The sequence below is a fragment of the Schistocerca americana genome, chromosome 4, assembly GCF_021461395.2.
Source record: "Schistocerca americana isolate TAMUIC-IGC-003095 chromosome 4, iqSchAmer2.1, whole genome shotgun sequence".
In the NCBI taxonomy this organism is placed as follows: domain Eukaryota; kingdom Metazoa; phylum Arthropoda; class Insecta; order Orthoptera; family Acrididae; genus Schistocerca; species Schistocerca americana.
The window spans coordinates 503284969-503311051 of record NC_060122.1 but is presented as its reverse complement, the minus strand read 5'-3'; the positions used below and the strand labels follow the sequence as shown (position 1 = coordinate 503311051).

Here is a 26083-nt window from a genome sequence, read left to right as displayed (position 1 = left end):
TAATCTCTCGCGATATGAATAATCTGCTCTAAACATGTCATAAAAATGCTAGCGATCGCAGCAAATGCAAAACTTTTGATACATGTAACCTTACTTAGCATATACAAACACGGAAAAAGAACGTCCCGAAAACCTGTCTCCACACATTATAACCGCCAGCAGAACGTGGTAACGAGATTGGCCAGTAAGAAACAAGTGACTTCAGCTACTCGTAACAACATGAAGTCTGGCTGCCAACGAGATATGCTCCATTTACGTGCAAAGTTGAAAATCAACGCGGCGGCTGATGGGAGCGACTGCAAATGGGAAATGCTTTTACGGTCGCTCCCATCAGCCACCGTGCTGCGTGTCAGCTTAGCTTGCATGTATAACATGTGCACAGGTATGAAATCGTGGAAGTAAAAATATAAAAATAAGGGGAGTTGTCATGACGTCAAAAATTGAAGCCGGCGTCCGCCATCTTACTTGCCCCAAAACATCGCCTTCGGTGGTTCTGATCGCTTCGGGTTTTGAAAGTTGTTTAAAAAATGCCAGCTTGTGTCGTTTACCGGTGTACTACTCGTTCTGATTATCGTTTGTTGGAAATTGTTTCGTCGTAGGGACAAAAACAGATTTCCCAGAAGAAATAAAATTAATATCGAACGAATAATATGATAGCTGCCTGCGGTAATGTGTTTCATTGGTTGTAAAATTGGGAAGCGGAATATTCTTCTGGTAATCCATGCAGATTTCTTTCTTAATTACAGATTTTCTGAATTTCAAACGATCGGAACGTTTATTCTCACATAACTTGTCTGGTTTCCTCTTATGTAGCTGATTTTAAGTCGCTTGTTTTAGCTTATTCAAAGTTTGTATCTGATTTGCATCTTTGTCGCTGCCTATCTGTGAATAAAGTTTAGAACATTTGGCTCTAAATTTGTCACACACTGAACATTTGTCAGTTCTGGGGTGCCAGAAACTTATGTTAGTTCAACATGAAAATTAGTCGACATTTTTCGTCTTTCAGTGTGAGAAGATCTGTAATCTACGATGTCACTGACGCACTGACAGCCTATTAAAGCAAAAAGTCAGTTCTGTGTGGAGGTACACTTCGATACAGTTCTGCTCCTTCGACATTTCAAGAATATTTCACTTTTTTGACATCCACAAGTCGTGATAGTGTGCCTTGTTTACTTCTTTCCTCATTGCACACATTTATAGGATAGCAGAGAAAACTGTGGTAAGTTTTCTGCAAACCTGAACATTAAGTATGTTGTGCACACAATTTGGTATCAATAAGCAAAGAAGCATTGTTTTCAGAGCTCTAGTGTCATCAGCTATCAATGTAAATACAGTAAAAACAGATTTAAATGAGTGGCGAAAGTATCTTTACGCATCGCATACTTCTGTTGTTAGTTATTTAAAATGTATAAAAAAAGAACGTTACATTTACGAGGCCAAATGCATCGTATTGCTGGTTAAATGCGAATCTCGTACCTGAGAAACTTTTGAAAATGCCTTTCTGACGCAACGCCGTTAGCGTAAGCACTATAATATTTACCACTTAAAACTACAGTCGCGTGCACATGACAGATATTACGAACAAACAGCACTCGTAAACAATCTGAATGTAAACAATAATCTCCTAATTTTTTGGGGAATCTAACATGGCGACACCGGCTGCAAAACTTCGTTTAGCAGCGCCATCTCCCCTTATTTCTACCTCTACATTTAAAAAATCGTGAAATTAAATTTTTGAGCAAAATACGGAGATTTGCATTAGAAATTGATAATTTTGTATTTATTTCACAAAATCTCCACTTATGATTATCTGAAATACATAAGGTAATACGTAGAGCGTCAAAAAGTTCGAAAAACTTAAGGAAATCTAAAAGTGTTACGGTATGTTCGAGAGCGCCACAAAACAGAGTAATTGGCCTTCTTAATGGCTACTTTTGATGGTTGACGTAGGAATTATACGTATTGTCTCATATTCTAAAACAGTGTTTATGTATCTCCAGCATCTTCAGTATACAGAGAGTTTCAGGTAATACGTTTTGCTCTGTAACTTATGAAATGACAATGGAAAGGAATATTTGTTTAGATAAGTAAACGTAAGAAACTTAACTCTTCCTGAGGAGCTATAAATTTAGCTTCTTTAGTTATTTTTCTGACAGTTACAGCAACGAGTTGTAATTTTTAAAATAAAACTTTTTTTTATCATATAGCTGATGAATCCAAACGAAGTTCATTTAAGCGAGGTATGCAAACCAATGCAGATTTTCCGGAGTGTGGAACAATGCACATTCTAAACGGCTTGAAGACAAGATGTGAAGTTGCTTAATATAAATTGATTTTGATTAAAATTACTTCACGCTGGAGCCATGACAATGGAACGAGATTTGTTGCAATAAAGAAACAATGACAAGTTATAGTTATTTCTTCTAATCTCTGTGATCTACGTCATCCACAACAACTAAGGTGAAAATTCTGCCCTGTTTTCGACACGATAACCGTGTCGTGAAGTCTATTAGTTGTGAAACAAAACAGAGTCTGTAGTCGCGCCAGTGATCCGGAAGCAGCTGTTGCCTCTATAAACTTCGTTGGATTTTTGCCTCTCCTACTCTGCCTGCAGTTACCAAGCTACATTCAGACAGAAGGAAAAAGACAAGCTACAAAATTGTTGTGTAAATATTTATGAGGAAGGGTACCTTTCTTTCGCACTGAATCACGTAACTTGTTTGGCAGTGCTGACGCGTGTAAAGCGCGCGAGTTATTGGTAGTCCTGTCATCGTAAATACTGCATTGGCTCGTAGTGTACGGCACTTTTATTTATGAAATATATCCCACGAACGATACATTTATGAAATATATTCTTGTTCGCAATATGAATCCTTCAATGCAGGCTTCTACTGCGGGCGACCTTTAGCCAGGCGGTACTTCATTTTACAAACATCGTGACTCGTGTTCGCCTTCAAGGTTTGTCCATTAACTTCGGTTCCCCCCACTATAGGCAGATTCCGTTACCGTTCCATCGTGACATCTCCTTTAGAAGTCGATTTCCGATTATCATAGTGCACGTGCGAGTGAAAAAGAAAAGAAATGAAAATTACAATAAAATTGGAAACCCTCAATCGTTGAATTGTTGTCGGCGTCAGCCCCACAGCACAAAACTATAAAATTAAACTTTTTTTAGCATTTTAAAGGGCATGATGAAATGGTGTTACACCGATCAACGTGGATGTAGAAGAGAGTGTTGCAGCTTGGAATCCTCTTCAGAATCCGCCTTGTAGCCAGCCCTGTAAAAGGAGCTTGATAAATGTTCTTATTCCATTTTTTAATTGATGATATTCACTTTTTATGTACTACAGTCATTCTCTGAAATTACAAAAAATAAGGGTTTTTCCAAATGTGAACACATGTTCGACGGAACAACAAGGTGATGTACATAGCAGCAAATATTCGACTGAAATTTAAAAGCGTTCCAGTCGAGAAAATATTGTCGATACTATAGGTAATAGTCTCTCTGCTACGTTATTGCTCGACTACATACAAAACAATCAGTCAGTGAAATCAAATTAATCAGATGTTTTATTAAGAACCCTTTACAAGTTTAATACATTCTGAAAAAGAAGTTGTTGGAAACTAACAAACATTTCCATTTTCAAAACAGGTAAAATTTTTAAGACGTTAAAGAAAGTCAGTTCATTTGCAAGTATCATATGATCCATAGCAAAGACTTTCTTCTGTTTCTAGGTACAAGATGATGGACAACCGATGGAATATGGCTTAACTATCTACATGTTATGTAAGGATATATAGCATTGTACTCATAATAAAATGCTGCGCCTGAAGAATTAGAAAACAGCTTTAAGCACTTAAATGTGTAGGCGGCGAAATATTAGCAAATGGTGCACAAAACACAATTCCTGCCTAACAACAACAAAAACTGTAGAAAATGGGAGAAGCTGCTTATGGCAGTGCGTAGTGCGCGTTCCTTCGAATGATTCAAAAGTCAACCACTGGACTCAAGTACTGACGAAAAAATCGCGTTTTCCTAGGTATACTATCTTCTAAATACAACAGCCTCACATACTCCTGAAACCGTTTTACAGTTTCAATAAACGAATTGTGCCAGTGAATATTTTCTCACGTATAAACAGTAACCAACCTAAATCAAAGGTAATGGTTTGTGATAAAGGAGGGCAATCAGACGAGTAGCTATATGTGTGTGACAAGCTAAAGAACAAATTAACGCATATATTTAGGTGACAAGGTCACTAAAGCTGGATGAAACAAAGAAGAAGTAAGGAGCACTATTACCCAATCAAAAAATGCCTTCAATAAAAATAAGCAGGTATTAACCTCGAAAAGTAAGAGTGTACAAATCAGGAAAGGGTTTTTGAAAGTATGAGGTGAGTTCGATAAGCTATGCAACATTTTTTTTCTGAAAGCAGGTTGCTGTAACTCAGGGTATCAATGCACCCTATTATTCCCGACTCTTTTGGCTACAAAACCCTGTTTCTCAAAACAATCATGGTTCATTGCGATAGCCTTACGCGACCGTACTGGGAGGGCCTGTATGTCTGCATGGTCCCACTCTTCTGGTCGACATCGGAGCCAACGTCTTACTGCAACAATTACGTCCCCATCATCCACGTACTGCTTCCCGCAGAGCGCATCCTTCACTGGACCAAACAGGTGGAAGTCGGAAAGTGCGAAATCCGGGCTGTAGGGTGGATGAGGGAGAACAGTCCAGTGAAGTTTTGTGAGCTGCTCTCGGGTGCGCAGACTTGTGGGAGGCCTTGCGTTGTCACGGAGAAGGGGTTCGTTTGCATTTTTGTGGCGACGAACACGCTGAAATCTTTTCTTCAGTTTTCTGAAGGCAGCACAGTACACTTCAGAGTTGATCATTGCATCATGAGGGATGGCATCAAACAGAACAACCCTTTTCAGAATCCCAGAAGACCGTTGCCACATCTTTACTGGCTGAGGGTGCGGCTTCGAACTTTTACTTAAGAGGAGAAGTGGTGTGGCGCCACTCCCTTGTTTCCGGTTCGAAGTGATGAATCCATGTTTCATCACCTGTGACGATGTTCGACAAAAAATTGTCAGTATCAGCCTAGCAGGGTGCAAGTTATTCCACACAGATGGTTCTTCGTTGAACTTTATGGACTTCTGTTGGACAGAGAGGAATCCAGCGGGCACACACTTACCAGAATCCCAAATAGTGGACGAGAGTGTTCACACGTTCCAACCTTGCAGGAATCACAGCCGTGTGCGGCACCTGCCGGCAGGCGATGTTTGAAGTGATCGCTGTCTCAAAAATATACGTATACCAGTCTTTGAACGCTGGCTCCTATTTCGCCTGCACAGAAGGTGGGAATTTCTTACGCGTCGGTCAGGGGGCCTGAAGATGGTTCAAATGGCTCTGAGCACTATGGGACTTAACTACTGTGGTCATCAGTCCCCTAGAACTTAGAACTACTTAAACCTAACTAACCTAAGGACATCACACACATCCATGCCCGAGGCAGGATTCGAACCTGCGACCGTAGCAGTCGCGCGGTTCCGGACTGCGCGCCTAGAACCGCTAGATCACCGCGTCCGGCGGGCCTGAAGATGGCGTGATGTATCGCCGAAACTGGTAGCCCAATAAAACAACAATTTGGAAATTTTAGGCTGAGAATGTTCGACAATCCCTATTTTTCAAAAGATCTTTAACTCCCCTTTCAACCCTGGCAGCGGCGTAATGGATAACTGGCACCTAGAGCAAACTTCGATTTTCCATCTCCCCCCTGCCAACATAGCCGCGTTTATATTTGATTCTCCTCACCGTTTAGCATGTCTACTTGTTTACTGAGAGCAACATGACTTAACAAGTAAGCAAAAGGTACACGTTTCAGTAATTCGTCTCTGTATGATACACTTCTAAATATAGAATAACACACAGTCAAATGTCATATTGCTTACAACAGTAACTCGATCACTTTCTCGTTTTTCATTGCTGATCAATTCGAACTAGTAACATAAAAAAAGAAAAAAACGAACGAAAATTATACTGTTTTCACATTCGTTGCTTTGCCTCCCTTGGCATAGGTAGAGAGGCACTATCAAGAAGTCGAAAACAAAATGCCGGCCGCGGTGGTCGAGCGGTTCTAGGCGCTTCAGTCCGGAACCACGCGGCTGCTGTGGTCGCAGGTTCGAATCCTGCGTCGGGCATGGATGTGTCTGATGTCCTTAGGTTAGTTAGGTTTAAGTACTTCTAAGTCTAGGGGACTCAGATGTTAAGTCCCATAGTACTTAGAACCATTTGAATTTCGAAAACAAAAAACAAGTCTAAGCTATTAGTTGACCACAGTATTATTCCATCTGGGAGTGAGGACACACTGATACTTGATAGTATATGCACAACTATCTTGAAGTCATTCACAATGCGATAATGATGAGGTCCCATACTCCGAGGAGCGTAGGGGACGAAGCGGGAGAGCCGCACCGCTGACTAGGCAAGGTCCTAGAGGAGGTGGTTTGCCATTGCCTTCCTCCGACCGTAATAGCTATGAATGATGATGAAGACGACACAACACTCAGTCATCTCGAGGCAGAGGAAATCCCTGACCCCACCGGGAATCGAACCCGTGACCCTGTGCGCGGGAAGCGAGAACGCTACCGCAACACCACTGGCTGCGGACTTCACAATGCGATACGTCCTCCTTATTCACTATTGCACTTGTTTACTGTAACGTCACCCCTTGTTTCCAATAACGGGCAGGGTATGACAAGACGTGCAATAATATCGTGATCGCTAGTAGATCTTATGGAACTTCGGCTCAACAGATCCCTGTGTGAATATCATCATGACTCTCTTTCATACATATCCGACAGTTTCCATTTTACTGCCCTCCAAGCCATTCCCTGTTTCTTCTTCTTCTTCTACTACTACTAATACTACTACTGCTACTACAACACCCCACTCTTACTTCGCCCTCCCTCTTCCACTTTTCTATTGCCCGTCCTCATTTTATTCGCCAATCAAACAACTGTTCCCTCCCGCCATACACTAGTTGCGCTACTGACGAGAGGCAAAATTTAATTCAAAGCAGAAATGTGACTAAGTATCAGAGGTAAAACGTATAGTCCGTCGATCACTTCATCCTCTTTCATAGTACAGGAGGTTAGAACACATTAACAGCTTGGGGGATATGTCGCCTTCAGTGCAAATTTCTGTAGGGAGATAGTGCCAGGATACCGACAGAGCGTGTCAATGTGCACAATCTGGTAAACTATTAACATCAATTACTGTTTCACAGCCCTCTTAGAACTGTGGAACTTCAGGTAGCCTATGGTAGGGGCGTATGACATAAACGCCTTACCATTAATCTTGAAGAGAGCCGTTTCGTATGTAACTAGACACAAGGGTGTGGCTGTGTGATAACACATTCGAATAACAGGAGCAGCTTTGCAAGTGGACTTCGGAAACCTGTTATTCTGAGCAGAAGTAATTGTTGAGTACGTGCATTAGCGCTCCACCTGTCTTCTCAGATTAGAAGGGACGACAGAAGCGCCTCGAATTAGGCTAAGGACGACGATATGGTTGACGTCCGTAACTGGCACAGGGCTGGCCTATATGGGCTGTTTGCAAAGTGGAGGGCGGGCTTCCTGTATTTAAGGTGCTTCCCGCTCTGGAATGGCAATTACCCTCTTAAAGACTGTAGAATTCCCTTCTCATTTTACGTCGCTAAAATTCGAGTACAGGGATGCCGCGTGACCTGCACAACGTCTTTGCTTGCGGTAAACAAATGAAAAAGGAATGTGTGTTGGTTTCCAGCTGTAGAAGAGATCCAGTTTGGTTCCTAGTAGAAGAGGGCGCTGTATTTAATAAAAGAGGCTCATTCCGTATATGGACGAAAACAAAACAAAAAAAGAGATTCTAAAGGTATTTTAAATACATCTATGCAAATGCGAAGAATGTATATTTACTTTACCATATACATTTCGTATTATCGGACTAAAGCGACGTCAATGGTTTGTAGTCAAATTTATTTCCGATTATGGTTTGGTAGTAGATTTAAAAACAGTTCGGTTAATAAGATACTAAAGTGTGAATTTTTTACTTAGTGCATGTACACCAGTTTTCTGCTTACTTCCACAAGCGTGGTATGTATGCAAACTTCTCAAGTGTTTGGCTCTTTTACCCTGATCTTTTTGACTTTTTCACTTTCACTTAAAGCAGGCATTTCCTGACGCAACACGCGACGATATATTGCATTAACCCCTAGAATTAAATACATACAAATCAAAATAAATAAATACAACTTAGTACATATCTAACAAGCATAGAGCAAGCGAAAGTTTTTAGATGAAGTGACCACTGAATTTAGTACATAAGGTGGCAATACTATACTCATAAAATGGTGCTCTATTTAGTTTTCTGTTACACTAGGAAAAGTATAACATTGCAAGTGAAAGTGAAAATATGCCATGGAGTTCATTGCAATAGACAGGAACACCTGACAAATAAGCGTGCACTTGCAGATCAGTTTTTTTGTTCATTTATTTTCCTCGCAAGAAATAGACATCATAAAAATACGCACATTAGGTATGGTAAACAACATTCAGAAGTAGCTATAACAAAAAGTGGAAAGTGGTAGTGGTTATAGTAGGAAATAGCGGATTTTATATTAGTTCATGAGGAGTTGAACAACAAAGGCAGATCACGGAAGTTACATTTAAAATGAGAACACCGACAGCAATGAATCTAAGGAATGAATAGGAGATGGAGAGAAAGGAGAACGTGACATAAATACGTGCAATCAAGGGAGAGGGAGAGAAAATGGCGTCACTGACTGGGAAACGAAAGGAGAAAGGAGCATAACTGGGGAGAAGATGGAAACATTTGCTTTGTTGTTCGACAGGGTGAAAACTGGCCGTCTTCTTCAATATTTCTAGTAGAGTGCGAAGAGTGTAAATGGAAAACAGAAACAAACGAAATAAGTAAGAATATACTGCACTTGTAGGAGGGTGCTTGTCTCTGTGACAGAGACGAGCGTCACGCACCCTGAAGGTCGGATTCTCTGCGGTCTATCTTGCGGGGGGCCTCCAACGCATGATACCCTCGTACCATTTCCTTCCGGCCTCCCCATACACATCCGCTGTGTAGCGTATTCCGACACAAGCTGTCTATGTGGTCTGTACTAGCACGGCCTTTTTTTGTGGTTGGGAGTGGGGAGGGTGAACTTTTCAGGTCTTCAAAGCACGTTTATGCGCGTTTCTCAAAGCTAAGACCCACAGATACAGCTTCCCTGAGGAAATCAAAGCTTAATACAAGAAGCTCTGATTTTAGATTGTTTCGTATATACTTCTTCGGATCATGACCTGATCGAAACACAAGTTTCACAACGAAAACCGTTGACACTAAACAATTCCGTTTCGAATGTCTGTTCTAGAAGGACCAATGCCATGTATAAACAATGTAAAATAACACAAAATAATCTAAGGACACACTTCTAAAATCAAATAATTCCAGACACTTTTAATCCGCCAATAAACGTCCAACAGATACCTATTACCTTTCCCATCCGAAACTCTGCCTAATCGAATGCAGGTACATTCAACTCAAAATCCAGGAAAAGAATATGACCAATGTCGCAGAAATATACCGAAGGTTAGTGGAAGATAGGAACAGGAATGAAGTTCAACTGACCTCGCATCGACAGTGGAATCGGCATGGTAGATATCAGTCGACAGGAGAATGCCTACAAGTTCTAAGTCCACAAGATAAAGTTAGCGGATTAACAAAGATGTCCCACCTGCAACTTAAACGATAATGACGGACATGAAGTCCTTTGTAAAAATGTGAAAGACTTTTGGAACTTTGCCAAAGAGGAACTTACCACCATGAACAAAACTTATCCAAACGCTATAAAATCATCGGATTACCTAAACACAGGCGAAATACCGTACCCTCAAAACAAAACAAAAATCTATTAATTGGATAGAAGGACAGACACCGTTCTATATGTTAAAAGGAAAGAACAAAAGTAAGGAAGATTATCGGATAAATTTTGCTATAGAACATCACAAATTAGTAAAGAAGTAGAAGTACCAGAAAAATTACGCAAAGTTTTAAAGGAAACCATAATGTAAAAAATTCCACAGTGAAGCAAAAAGAACACAAATAACAAAAGAAGACTACAGAAAAATATAAAAGACCTGTTCAATCTGTAAAACTATAAACTGCTATTTTGTTTGAGTAATGATAGAAATTACTGAAGAAACTTGAATTACGTTTTACATGTTGAAGCTAAGTATAAAAATAGAAGCACCTCAGCTCATTACTGGACAAAGGAGAGTTCTGAACTTTGTGGTACTCTTCATGAACACTGTGTGGTGCGCTTGACACGTCGGAACAGTGGTGGGACTGTAATGCCCTCTTAGCAGCTGACTAGCCCCTGAAAATAATCTTCTTAACATACTAATGATATATGCCGAACCAGGATTAGAAGCGGTCATTATCTTTCACGGGCAATGCCATACCCGCTGAGCCACGTGAACATGAGAAGTAGCAGCCTGAAGTGCTAAGCAGGACCCTGTGCCTTGAGAACGGTTTTCCTAAGCTATAGATTATATTTAAAGTCTGCATCGAATTTTCAATTTTAGGAAGATGGACTATTCGGCGAGCGTTGTCACCAGCAGCTAAAGTTTTGATGCAGAAATGAATATTTTCACTTACGTGTTTTGTAACACTAAACTTTGTTTCCAGACTAGCAAAAAGCTAGCAGCGAAGAGTGACTAGCGAAAGGTTTAGTCGGAGTGAGCAGAGTGTCAAGTTCATACAGGGCTTACTTTTCTTATACTTCTTCAGTTTTTGTCCTGTAATGTCGCGGGGTCTCCACTTACTGCTGTATTGCGCTTGGTCAGGAGAGAGACCCGCTGTTTTGAAGTCTATATGAAGGGTATCTAGCTAATGTTGCCTCGCGCTCCCAGTAGATGACTTACCAAAGACTTCCAGCGAAAACCCGCGTTTTGATGTTGCTTCTTTATCTGCTTGAAGTCCGCCACCGTAGCCGAGTGGACAGCGCGCCGGCTTATCATGCCGGGGGCCCCGGGTTCGATTCCCGGCTGGGTTGGAGATTTTCTCCGCTCAGGGACTGGGTGTTTGTGTCTTTATCATCTTCATCAGTTCATCCTCATCGACGCGCAAGTCGCCGAAGCGTCGTCACCTCAAAAGACTTGCACCAGGTGATCAGATCTACCGGTAGGGAGGCCCTCGCCACACGACATTCATTTCATCTGCTCGAAGTACTTGTCACAGCAACGTAGACGGCCTACCATCTTCTCAGCAGTAGGTGCCACTCTATACTGCCTGCGAATTTCATGCCATGCCAGATATCCAGCGAAGCAATTTTGATTCCCATTACAATAAGTTTCTGCGTTGCTTCTATGTTGCTGGCTATGACTCTGCACAGTACTAGTTTACTGGGCGGATTAAAGAGAGGATCATTTTGGAATTGAGTTGGTCTGGGATCTTCTTATCACAAAGCACATTTACTGTTGTACTTCATTTAACCAGTGCATTCCTAAGGCTTTTTATGATTGTGGGAACGAGTGAGCTGCTGGCTTTGTTCCCATGTCAAAAATATGGGGATGTTGGAGCTGGACGAAATGTTCGAGTACACGCCCCGATAACCGAGGGAGTTAAGGTGTCCGCATCCCAGACACGGGGGAAACTCACCGGACCCGGATAGAACCCACCTCGCACATTATCGACGGGCCCGGTGTGTCGGCCACCCCTTGGATGTGGTTTTTAAGCGGTTTTCCATTTGTGGTAAATACCGAACTGGTTCTCACATGCCGCCTCAGCTATACTAAGCGCAAACATTCTGAAAAAAATAATGTTTAGGTTGCACACTGAGGGTTCCGTACAAACTTCATTATGCGTATAGATAATTCATCCATTCCCGTGACCGAGATTCTCAACCATTTTTCCCTGTTATCGACAGTGATACCAACAAGATGTGGGTCAAAGGAATACCAAGATTTTCGACAATGTTTTAATTTCAATAATATAAACATGACATAAAGTCATGCAGGAGGCAGGCCAACATTACAATTATGAGTAGTTCTCCCTTCAGGTTGACTGGGTCGCAATGCTAAAAGTCAAATGATTTTATTGCTTATATGACACGTATCGAAATTTATCCATCATAAAATATCCAGGAGCAATTAGTGACTTAGATATGACGTTTCAGATTAGCTTGCGAATGTTTGTTTCACATATAACATGAAAAGCCCTATCTACGTGCAGTAATCGCTCCTTGATATCTGATGATGGATAAATTCGGAAACGCGTCATGGGAGCAATAAAGTCATTCCTTGCTTGATGTTTGACTTTTACCATTGCAACCCAGTCTGCCTGAATGCAGAACTACTGAGTAATTTCAAGTTTGACATCGAATATCAAATGACTAAAGGAATTTTTTCGTGTGATACGATTACAAATTAACAATTTTCTGATCCTTTTGCTTAAGTTGTACTGTGAAACCTTGCTTCTTGCCGAATTTCATCATTCTAAGACAGTACGCTATTGATTTTGATGAGTGATTTTGCAAGTATCTCTTGATTGCCTTGACTTAGAAGCTTCAGTGTTTTACACCACCAAGAGACCATAGACCTCAGTATGTGACATAGCTTTCAAATTTATACGTCCATCCGTGCCCGAGAAAAACGGTTTTTAACATTTGAACAGATAGACGGGCAAGAAAGTGATTGTCCTCTCGATGATGGAATTGCCAGTAGCTTCAAATGCCTTTGGGAGTGGCGACCCATTTGGAATTATAGCCAATATAATGGTATGAATATATACGAGTGGCTCTCCGCGAAACTGGAGGACTACTGTACCAGTCCTGATAAGACATTGGCTGGATAAAGGGGGCCAGCAAGGAAGGAAAGAAACGTTCGGCTGTTTCACAGGATATCGCGCTGACTCACCAAAGAGATTGTTACTGAAACTGTCTGAAGCAGCGGAAGCCTACACACCTATTGTCTGACAAAGTCCTCCCAGAGAGTGCGACTGATATTGCAATGCAGTTGAATGCAGTGTAAAAATTGGGTCGAATCCAAAAGAATAATTCAGTGAAGGAGAAAAACCCCAGCAACAGACAGGCGACGAACGCAGATAGAAAGTTTTTTGAGTATGAACGTTTTCTGAGTATGTTTACAACGCCATGGACGTTCAAAGTTCCGGATTTTATAAGATATAATGGGCAGGAATAACTTGTTTCCATATTTTATGTCGGTAAAGCGGTTCGGCAAGCAGAGCTGCTGTTATATTAATCGAGAAGTCGTAAAGTCGTAAATTTGCACGAGAAAAACAGGTTCTCGTCGCCTCTTTGTCGTACAAAGAGCAATCGCTTGAGCTCTTATAAGGTGAGCAAGAAAGCATATTAAGTATTCAAAAGAGCACTGATTATTCTCGTCGAATTTATAATGTCTGCTTATCGCATCAACTATTAAGTCATTATCAAGCTATGGTATACACTGTTTTTTCGTACTTCATTACCATGCCGTTTATGCAATGTCGTTTTTGTGGCATCTAAGCCACAGATATAACAAACAACTACGGTATGAAGGAATTTGAGGAAACCTAGCTACTAATGGTGATCGATATGCAGCAGCAAAATGAGGAGTCTCACAGTAGGCGTGGTAATATGAAACAAAACCCAAAAACTGTTAAATTACTGAGAAGCCCTTCTCAGAGCTAAGAGAGTTTGCCAGTTAAGTGTAGAAGCAAGCTCCGTGATTTAAATCCAAGTGATAGAGGATTTGTAAGTGATGATAAAGTTCATGTGTGTTGCCTCATTAAATCCGATATGCCACACACTGAGACAAACTGTTTTTAGCTTGAAAGAGTAATTGAAGATTAACGTAAAAGCAGTGGAGGACACATGTAACACATCCACCAAGGCAAGCGCAAAGATGTTTCGTATTCAGGAACTAAGCAAATCATTCTAAGGAAATGCTGAACAAGAACAATTCCACTTGATGAATGAATGCCAGTTTCCTAGAAGGTGGACAGATGCAAAATAATTAACACATACAGGAAGAAGAATGGTCTAGGGCCTTTCACATTGTTCACGACATTGGAGTTGACAACATGAAGACACGAAGCGAAAAAAAAGTAGAATGACCAAGTTAAATTAATAGTACAGCAAGTGAAAGTAAGAAACGTCTGACAGTGTTTGAAATGGGCCTTATTTTGGCCGTCCGTTTTGGTAGCCCAAATAGACGGCCAAATTGAGGCCCATTTCAAACACTGTCAGACGTTTCTTACTTTAACTTGTCCAACAACATGTCGAATGGGCCGCTCAGGATTGGCATCACGTTCTCTTCACCGATGTGTGCCGCATATGCCTTCAACCAGACAATCGTCGGAGACGTGTTTGGAGGCAACCCGTTCAGGCTGAACACCTTAGACACACTGTCCAGCGAGTGCAGCAAGGTGGAGGCTCCCTGCTGTTTTTGGGTGGCATTATGTGAGGCCGACGCACGCCGCTAGTGGTTATTGAAGGCGCCGTAACGGCTGTACGATACGTGAATGCCATCCTCCGACCGATAGTGCAACCATATCGGCAGCATACTGGCGAGGCATTCGTCTTCACGGACACAGTTCGCGCCCCCACCGTCCACATCTTTTGAATGACTTCCTTCAGGATAACGGCATCGCTCGACTAGAGTAGCCAGAATGTTCTCCAGTCATGAACCCTATCGAACATGCCTGGGATAGATTGAAAAGGTTTGTTTATGGACGACGTGACCCACCAACCACTCTGAGGGACCTACTCCGTATCGCCGTTGAGGAGTGGGACAGCCTGGAACAACTGTGCGTTGATGAACTTGTGGATAGTATGCGACTACGAATACAGGCATGCATCAATGCAGGAGGACGTGCTACTGGGTATTAGAGGTACCGATGTGTACAGTAATCTGGACTACCACCTCTGAAGGTCTCGCTGTATGGTGGTACAGCATGCAATTTGTGGCTTTCATGAGGAATAAAAAGGGCGGAAATGATGTTTGATCTCTATTCCAGTTTTCTGTACAGGTTCCGGAACTCTCGGAACCGAGGTGATGCAAAACTTTTTTTGATGTGTGTACTTAGTACTTTTATTGTGTTAAGGTGACATTGTTGTGAGGAATTCTATGTTCTAGACCTGTGAGTTTATTATTTAGATGAAACCATGAAACCTCCGTCTTAGTTGAATTGGTTGGAACCTCCATTTACGAAAACAATTAGCTATTGCAACCAAACCATCTATATGTATACTCCGTAAGTCACCTTTCCGTATGTGGCAGAGGATACTTTGTATGCCGGTGTCACTTCCGCCCTTTTCCTGTTCCAGTCGCGAATGGTTCGCAGGAAGAACGATAGCTGGTAAGCCTCCGTGTGGGCTCGAACCTCTCTAATTTTATCTTGATGGTATTTTCACTTGATACTCATAGGAGGAAGTAATATACCTCTTGACTCGTCTAGGAACGTACCTCACCGCGATGCAGAACGCCTCTCTTGCAGCGTCTTCCAATGCGGTTGCTTCATCCTATCTTTCACGCTTTCGTGTTTACTAAATGAATGTGTAACTAAATGAGTGAAATATATTCGCAGTTGCGAATATAGACAACCATCAGCTGTATAATGAAATGACAACGAAATTTCATTGTTGTGATCCCGTTATACAGCTGATAGTTGTCTGTATTCACAACGGCGAATACGTTTCAAGTATCTCATAACGCCTGCAGTCGCCGCAGTGCGTGTTCCTTCGGACGTCCGTGAACGTACGAAGGGACATTGCGTTGTAATTCGGAATGACACAAGCACTGCACTATATAACGAAAATCGCTGCTCTTCTTTGGATCTTCTCTATTTCCTCTTTCAATCCTGTCTGGTGAGGATCTCATACTGACGTGCAATATTGAAGTACTGTTCGAACGACTGTCTTGTAAGCTACTTCCATCGTTGATGGACTACATTTCCTGAGGATTCTTCTAATAAATCCCAATTTGGCATCTTCCTTTCGTGATTTTATGTGATCATTCCGTTTCAAATCGCACGGTACGTATACTCCTAGCTATTTTATGGGAGGAACTGCTTCCACTGATTGACGTATAATTGTGTAATCATACAATAAAGAGTCTTTCTGTGTATGTATTCGCAGTGCGTTACATTTTTATCGTCATTTTTATCTGTTTTCCGTCTTTCCCTTAGTTGCTCTAAATTCGTGGAGGTTGTACCGTCCATGCAACTAAATGAAGGCAGTTTGTTTGTCGCCATACGCGTTTCGCTTCATTTATTTGGGAAGCATCATCAGTGGTCTGAAATATAGTATCTTTTCCTACATACAATAAACGTGTCATTTGATAGATATAATACGCTGATGTATTACATTTTGTCGTATTTTTCTCTTGCTTTTTTGGTTAGAAGCAACTTTCGTAGCACAAATACGAAACTTGTGCCATAAAAATTCCTTCTAACCTAAAAAGCAAGAGGAAAACACGACAAAATGTAATATATCGCCTTATTATATCTCTCATATAATACGTTTATTGAATGTAGAAAAACAAATGATGCGAAACGCGTATGACAACAAACTGCCTTCATTTAGTTGCATAGACGGTACATACCTCCACGACATTTTTTGTATTGAGGGTCAACTGACAGTCCCTACACAACGCGTCGATCCTCTGTATTTTGCTACAATTTGCGACAGTGCGCAACTCTGTCAAATGACTTCCGCGAGTCAAGAGACATAGCATCTACCTGGTGACCTGTATTTACTCATTCCTGGGTATCGCGGACGAACAGAGCAAGCTGCGTATCACACTATCACTTGTTAGAACATCCGCCGTTTGCTTAATTTTCTTTTGTTGTGTATGTAGTGCGCCAAATAATCAGAATATCCTAATTTTAAAGATGTTAATGCGGGCATATCAGCAATATACAAGCCAAAGAGCAATGGACCTAAGACGGACCCTTGAGAAAGACCATTATTTAATTTTATTTGATTGCTCACGTATTCCTAATAATCATTTTGAATGTTCTTGTGTTCAGCACGTTTCCTGGCAGTCTTGCTAGGACACGATAGGATATAAGACTCAGGAACTTAAGTATCAAACTTCGTCTCCATGCAGTGTGATAGGCTATTGTTAAATCTAATTTCTTTTATCTCTTACCTAGTCCACGCGGAAGGAAATCAGCAGAATTAACAGAGGCTATGCGATGTTGTGTGTTGCAGCGGTGCATCCCGCCGTTCGAGAACGCGGCGTTCCAGCTGCAGGTGGAGGCGACCAACACGTGCGGCGAGCTGCAGCCGTCCGAGTTCTGCGTGCAGACGGGCACGGCGGGCAGCCGCAAGTCGTGCGACATCTGCGTCGCGGGCACACACCCGCCCTCCTTCCTCACAGACTTCAACAACAACGAGAACGTCACGTGGTGGCAGTCCGAGACCATGTACGAGGGCGTCCAGTACCCCAACCAGGTCAACCTCACGCTCCGGCTCGGTGAGTACTCCTGACTCGCCAGAGCGGTCAACTTATATTGCGCGGTGCACATTTATTACAATGGTCAAAAATGTTACGCAGTAGGTGAGAAATCCGGCGTTACATGGGTCAGAATGTAATATCTCATTAAGGGTATTATGAATGCGGTTATGCTGTTAGTAAGGTAGTTTGATCGTGACAATGGGTGAGTATGTCGGGAAAAAATGCGCGAAATATGGAGCAATAAATACTCTCAGGTAAAACTAAATAATAAATGACTTCAGAACTTTGTCGTATAAGTGAAAATGTTTCTGTTGTTTCATTCGCGATGGAATGTAATGGCGACACAGTCCTCAGCGTGTGTCATTCATATTGTGGTGGGTGGAAACGGGTGACTGTGGTTGGCAAATATCTCAATAGAAAGAGCGATGTGAGACACTTAGCTGTTTTAGAAAAAGTTATACTCTCTATGAATTTTGAACGTCACCGTATTAAAATATACTTGCCTATACAACCCTCATCCTGCTCCATCCTTACTAACATTAATGTTACGTTACGCAGAGGTATTTAAACGCGGGCAACATCACGGGGCCCCTGCTAGTTTAGTAATATTGTCTTAACATAACAGTATTTAAATGAAGCTGGAAAGGATGTTACTTTATTCCATTAAGTATTTAAATATCATTGAATTACGCAAGTATAATATTTGGTTTGTTTATAAATGATTCAACTGCTACCAGTCACGATATTCTTTATTTTATTTTTCGCACGTCGCGTTTCGGGAAATGATTCCCATTTTCAAGTGCGTTTTTTGTGTTTGTTATGCTATTTCTATGTCATGTCGATGCGTGAGAGTCCGCTTCATTTCGTTGACATTACTGCAATATATAAGAAAACACCCAATTTTTAGATGGTCGTCGATCTTTTTGTGAAGTTAGTGACGAAACATAGAAGAATTTGTGCCTACAGTTTCCTTATGGTCCATTTGTGCAGAGTCTCTTACACACCAAACAACACACACAGCTTGTTGTACACTTTAGTGTGTGTGAGACTCTGCACAAATGGACCATAAGGAAACTGTAAGTACAAATTCTTCTAAATTTCGCCACCAACTTCACAAAAAAGCGTAAACCAACTTCATTTCGTCGATTTTACTGCAATATATAAGAAAACACGCGTGTTTTCTTATATGCGGAGGACCACCAATAGCTGCTGTTAATAAGGCAGCGTGGCAGACAGCCGTCGAATTCTACTACATAACTCATTCCTTTTATTCAGTAATAAGCAGCTTGAATGTTGGTTTTATCGAACGAAGGTTTGAAGCCTGTATTTGTGGATCGTTTAACGGAAGCCAGTGCGTAACGTGTGAAGTACAATCCAGAAGAAATCAATCAACACTACGGGACCAAAGCCCCTGGCAGTACCCAACTAGCATCAACACTTACGTCTGAAGAACAGGAGGAGTTAACTGATATTTCTTCAAACTCCACATTCAAGTCGGAGCTAGTTTTCTCATCACTGCCTTGGGTTTGGAGCTTGCTAAAGCAGGAGTATCCGTGAGTGAGAAGGCCGTACGATTTTTTATAGTATTTGCATCATCCTACTTATGTAGGTTTGCTCTTTCAGCATGGACAGTCATCAAAAGAAAATATAAATCGCGAGTGAATGTGGAGAAAGCGATGCGAGACACAGTTTCCAATCTTGTGCCGAAGTTTTAAGAACTCAATATGAAGAAACAGATCATCCTTCCCGCTGATTTCATTGCAAAAATCGGGGGAAATAACATTAAAAGTTGATTAAGATTTGTTTAGTCAATAACTGCTAAAGAAATAACTACACATGTCCATCTTTTTAAATTTAATTCGAGCTGGATGTTCACATGCGGAAGAGGCCGGGTCTGTTTACATTCACATCTAGAGAACAGTGCACCCAAAACTTATGAAAATCACTATTGTATTACATGGAGGATGACCCTCCTGAAATCATGGATTCCACAGCCGCGTGATAATAATGGAATTCCCACCAACAAGAACAGCAGTATCACTAAATGATAAACTGCAGTCTCCGTCAGCCACAATTCTGCCACTGTTGAGCTCCGACACCAGCTGGTAGATGTTTCCCCTCACACAAGGCATAACACGATATTCTCACAAACAGCCAACATCCAAACGCGATGTCTTAATGAGAAAACTCCTGTGTAATCTTTACTTATCTATAGAGAATGTAGATGTAGTTAATCCTGTCTGCATTGTATGAGTGCACAGAAACGCTAATCATTTGTGTATCCTACCTTGTGGCACTCGTCATGCCAGTTTGATGTTTGTTGCATGCCGCCTTCATGGCAGTGCAATTTTAATCGTCATCAGTGTACAAGGAACGCCTTGTACAACCAGACTGTTGGCTGGAGGGGGTCACACACAACTTCAGCTCATTAGTATCCGCAAGAAGGCATTATGAAATTCCTGTGGCCTGTGAGTACTGAAGGACGGCGGCTCTTGGGCTAGCCTCGCTATGACGTTGTCGTGGCAGAGCGGCGGCACGCCCCTGCACACACGACCCCAAAGGTCGGCGCTTTCCAATTACGCCATGCAAATTTACTCTCTCTCATACGCATGGCCGACTTTTGTTAATTTCACCGACCATCATGAATCATTTATACCTTCTCCTTTACCAAGGAAAAAAAAGCAAAGTTACTTCTTCAAAGCCCGGCGGCCTGTCACACCTATCATATCAGAGATTACACTCTGCACACATCAAATGTAGCAAATGGAGACAATGAGTTGGCAAGCACCACGAGAAGCGCCAGTCTCCATTCCAGCGCCGTACTTAGAACCTATACAACTCCAGCCTGAACCTACGGTGCATGCTCTACCAGGGGAAATTTTGCGATGGCTAATCCACAAAAATACCACTTTCGAGCAGTCTTCGAATCAAAAGCCTACAGTGCAGCACTTACTGTTTATTATTTCAATTGTTCAAAATTTTACCTCAGAATTTATATGGTCTTGATAGTCTAGCAGGTAGAGCACTAGACTCCGATACTGAAGGACACGGGGTAATCCCAGACGGGGGAGGTGACCCTCCAGTGCGACCCACCCAGGCCCGCTCATCCTGTTATCAGATCAGTACCGGACGTGTTTCCTGAGAGGGGTGGGGGGGGGGGGGGGAGTAATAGACGATTGGTGTACTAGGCCCGCCACGCTTCCCATCCTAGTACTAGAGCTAAGGAGGGCTGTACTCCACCTGCAGATAGATCAGTAGCCTGATGATGGACTGTGCGCTACAGACCTTATTGTTATATAATTTAACGTATTGATATTTTAATGAATTGGAAACATTGAGGAACTCAGCATGAGTTACTGGAATCGGTATAAGCTTGTACATATCTAAAAATAGAAAAAAAATTGATGTTAATATCTGTCCAAAAATCGGTATTTCAGTTTTCAAGCCGACCGGTGTGGCCGTGCGGTTCTAAGCGCGTCAGTTTGGAACCGCGTGACCGCTACGGTCGCAGGTTCGAATCCTGCCTCGGGCAGGGATGTGTGTGATGTCCTTAGGTTCGTTAGGTTTAAGTAGTTCTAAGTTCTAGGGGACTGATGACCTCAGTAGTTAAGACGCATAGTGCTCAGAGCCATTTGAACCATTTTTTTCAGTTTTAAATGTAACGTACTGTAAGTATAAGCAGATATGTTTGAGAGACAAATGTAACATTAAATTATTTTTTTCAGTCAAGAAAATTTACCTCTTTTAAATGCTCTTGATGAGTTAACTCGTCATGCTCTTCTGCCCCGCAGGTGATAAAGACGTCTTTAAACTCAGCCCCTGACTTTTCTTGATGAGCTATTGACGTGTTGACGTGTCCCGTCCCTCCAACTTCTCATTGCTGTCGACGAGTTTCTTCGATATCTCGGTCAATAAAAAAGTTTTGAGTATTTAGCACACATGATATGTGCCTGTTTGGGTGCTATCATTTGCAGGAAACCTTGTTCCGATATACTGAACCGTCCATGAAATATGAAGAGTGTTATGAGCAGATGACTCTCGATATGCAGGGATGGAAACAGGCGCGTCGCGTGGGACCGTCTGTCGGATATAAAAATGAATAATTGGAGGAAGGAATGGGACTACTTTCACTACTTGGTGAAGCCAAAACCTTTTGCCTGTCTTCTAATAAGAATGTTCAAAGTCTGTTTTTATCGATTTCAATTCGGAAAATCACTTTTTTCTGTGGTCGTTTGTGATCATTCAGTGTCAGGTACAATCTCAGGAAGACCTCGATATTAAGAAAACAAAGTTTGTGGTATTATGTGTCCTGGTTTGAATGAATCGAGGTATAGAAGAAGTAGGCTTTCCAAGAAATAAGACTGATTCCGAACTTCCGAAATTTCATTAAATCGTTCTTTCAAAAGTTGTAACAGCTTTGAATAACAACGCCCACAGTCACCACATTATCCTTTTTTTATTGTGAGTGAAGGCGCACTTCCTGTATATTGTCTACAACTGCAAAAAAGGATAAAGGTTAACATATTAGCGGTTTTGTCAATTAAAGTGCCGCGCGTCTGACTGTTTGTCGATAGAAATCTGACACAAGGAGCCATGAAGACTGAAACGTGAGGTCTGAGTTAATTTGGTAGAATAAGTCCATACAAAATAATTACGTCTACACCTTCTATGGTTATAATAGGATCCACAATGCACAATTGTGGTGCTGGCGTCTGCACCTTACATATCCAACAGCTACGCCTACATCAATACTTTCCAAGCCATCTTGCAGTGTGTGGCAGAAGGTATTTCTGGTACCATAATATTCGCTCTTCCTTTCGTGAATGGTGCGTGGGAAGTTTTACTGTCGGCAGAGTTCCGAATGAGCAATAATTTCTCTGATTTTTTAGTCTTAGTAGTTTCGCGAGACGTACGTGGGAGGAAGTATTAAATTACCCGACTCTTCCCACAACGTGCTCTCGCGAAATTTCAATACCACATCTCTACGTGATATACACTGCCTGACAGAAAATAGTGAACCACCCAGAAGGGAAGGAGGAAACGAAATGAAACTTCACAGGTTGAGAAGGTATGTGATGTTCTTTGAGTGATTACAGAATCGAGTCAAATTTACAAAAAATGTGGCAGTGTGAACCATCTTATCAGTATGGTGTTGCATCCGCTTTGGCGTGGATGGATGCACAGATTCGTTTAGGAAGTGTGTCGCAAAGCGTTGGATCCTGTCCTGATGGAATCTGGCTCACAACTTTTGTAACTGGTCCTTGATGTCCTGGAAACAGCCACGGGGACAAAGTTTACGTTCGAGCTGGTCACACGCAGTTCTATCGGGTACTGGTGTCTCGATCTTGCTGGCCACAAGAATATCTCACCATCAGGCATACAGTTCATAGAGACGTACGCGATGTGTGGACGAGTATTGTCCTTCCGGAAAATGGATACACGACACTGTGGCATAAGAGGTAACAGTTGAGGATGGAGGATTGTTCGTAACGTACCGTTCTGCCATCATATTTCCTTCGATTACTACCAGCCGTAATCTGAATTCATATCGGATGTCCTCATGGCATGACGTCAGGGCTAGGACCGCTGTGCCTCTCCATAAGTCGTCTCCATACTCGTCGAAGATGGGTCATCCGGAATACTGCAGAACTAGGATTTGTCGCGGAACACAATACTCCTCCGGTCACTTCACCACTCGAAACGCGGCAGTTAATACCACAACACAAACTGTTCCCGGGACAATGAAAGCTATCACGATCGAACGACTTAGCTCCTGGTGTGTCTTCCGGTTTTTATTGCCATTGTCCATGAGACGTTTACGTTTCACGGACCACGGTCATACAACGCGGAAGATTCACCTGTAGTTGAGATATCCAGCAGGGAAAGCCTTCATTGTAATAGGAGCAGTTTGTGTTGTGGCGTCAGCGTCTTTAACTTCTCTCCCCATTATACTGAAGTTAAATTATTATGACTGAATAATATCTAGTTAGCTACTTGTATGGAAACTTTTGGGCGAGAGAAGTCACTTCCCCAATATTTTAATACAAATATCTCCCACACTCCCAGCTATAAAATTAATTCCTGTTTGAATTCTCGAATCTATGAAACAAAATGACTAGACAGTTACTGTTCATAATTCTACTCTGTCTGCCTCTCGATATCGAAGTCAGCACCTGGAATAAAATTTCTGAGACTCTGCAGAATTCCGCTGATCGTCGACTCTGATAATTCTTGAAATAGACAGAGGCACAATCGTACGCCATAGAAAAGCCGTCTTTAGTGCTATGACGTACTCACTCTGCAGCGTGGGAATCAGTGTGTAAGTTGTGCATTAATTTCGATAAAGGTCCAAGAATTAATGTCTCAAAATAGAGCACAAACGAAAGTCGTGCAGGATACAAAGTTCGCTACGAGTTATGGCACACCAAATAATGTTCCGAGTCACATACAACGAAGAAGCTAAAAATAACCAAGGAATTAAAAGTACCGTTTCCATTCATGAAATTATATTTTTCCATAAATGATCTTCATAGCTACATTTCAGGATAGATCATCCTCTTTTATGACATGAAAACCTATCACAATTAATCAAATTACAAGTATTCAAAACTGTTGCTTACAACAATGCTGCTAATTACGGTTATGCTGCGATTCTTCTCTCCGCAATTGCTACATCAGAAGTAAGTATTTCCACAGTACTCGTAAAGTTCCACATTCTATCCACAGAGTTTTTATATCACAAGTCAGAGATAATCTCATTCTCTATCGCAGTCGAAATGAGCCTTTGATCCATACAGATCACTTGCGCCGTAACGCATAAGCATTTGCGCTAGAAGAGAAAAAGTGGTAGAAAAGCGGTGATGCTACACGTCAGTCCATGCGAGGGACGGTAATTCCCTAGCCTAGCGACTGCTAGTCGTTTCGGATGACACAGAATCTTTCAGGAAGCCCTTTACTTGTTCTTGGATCGCAGACGCAGCTGTGAGGGAGTTACGATGTGTTCGGTGCACAGTACGGCAATCCAACCTTATCGTGGTCAGGCCGGGTCGATCGGAGCTTTGACAACGAGTATGCCACTCTCAAGTTCCCATGCACCGTCACATCCGAATGCCCCACAAATGTGGATATTGCATGATTCGACCGGCCGGCCTATTGGAGGCCCACAATTCGACCCTTTAAAACACTGCCAGATGCTGATAACGCTATCTCACATGAGTACACGGCATCTGTGTGTCCTTCACAGTGACCATTCAACATCTGGCGTTGTTCAGGATTCTTCTATATACTACCAGGCCTGGCAACAACACTAAACAAGAGCAGCACTAGGTCATTCTAGTGGCAATTCTCCCTCTCATAGCGAATTACATTTCTATAATCATTTACACACCAGCCAATAGTGTGCACGTGTACAGAGTTACATCGATATCCGATCATGTTTTCTGGGTGCTTCATTGATTTAGTTACGTAGAGTACAACGCTTATTATGTTGCGTCTGCCACTGCAGGCTGTTTAACATCTCCATAATGCTCTCAGACCGGATGAAACATCCGGTGATGAAACGCGCCATTCTTCATGGGATTCTCTCTACATCGCTCTATTAATCTAACTTTGCAACGGTCCTAGACCGTAGACCAATATTCAAGAATTGGTCTCACAAGTGTAATGTAAGCCAGTCGTTAGGACACGAATTACATTTTCTTGCGATTCTTCCAAAGGATCTCACAAGGGACCACACGGAAATTGGATTTTTTTTATTATTTTTATGGCCTGCTAAGTTCAGAACTCAAATGTCAATAGGCGAAAGCAGTTCGCTGCAACTTTCGAAAATTGTCGAGAAAAATCGACTTTGAAGTTTTCCGAACGTCTTTTATATGCTAAAGTAACGTACATTTTTCTGGACAGGCCATGCTACTGTGAGGTAGAGTGCTCGCCTACCACGTATGTGGCGCGGTTCACTTCTCAGTCCTTGTAAAATTTTAAACAGAGGTCCATATTCTATAAACATTTCCCTGAAGCGTAGAAAGGATGAAAAAGAGTTGAATTTGTAATGGTTTTTTAAATTTAAACAATCTTTTATAAAAGATTAGTAATTAAGGATATATATTTGCAATCAAAACTGGATTTTTGTTTGATATGTAATTAGAAATAAGAAAACGTACATTTTTCATAAAAATAGCAATTAGATATCTGTTAATTAGCATATATTTGAGAAATTGTATATTTAAATGACATAAGTATTCGAACTGAAGGAAAGAAACGAAAAAAATGATGAGGGAAACGAGACTTGAACTAGTAACTAACAGTCTTGAGCGCTACTGTTTTTTCTTCCATCTGTGTATTTTTTAAGCTTCACGGAATTGCTAGTCGAACATGCACCTCTGTTTAGAAATTTGCTTCAGCTGGGCATCGAGCCCTAAACCCTCAAGTGGCAATAGAGCATTCTGCCACACAGCCAAGCGTCCTATCGAGAAAAAATCGACCTCGGTTTAGGATATTAACGACTGCCGGAAAACTTCAAAGTCGATTTCCTCGAGAATTTTTGATATTTAAAGTAATTTATTTCGAAAGA

The 26083-nt window shown here is 41.7% G+C and overlaps 1 protein-coding gene across 1 annotated transcript in view; it reads left to right on the top strand.

The window, feature by feature from the left end:
* The window catches only part of LOC124613962 (laminin subunit gamma-1), a 1180138-nt gene that overhangs the window by 326862 nt on the left and 827193 nt on the right, over nt 1-26083 (top strand). The window contains exon 2 of the mRNA XM_047142745.1: nt 17268-17532. Coding sequence (XP_046998701.1) covers nt 17268-17532 — 265 coding nt within the window. The remainder of the gene's footprint in view (nt 1-17267; nt 17533-26083) is intronic.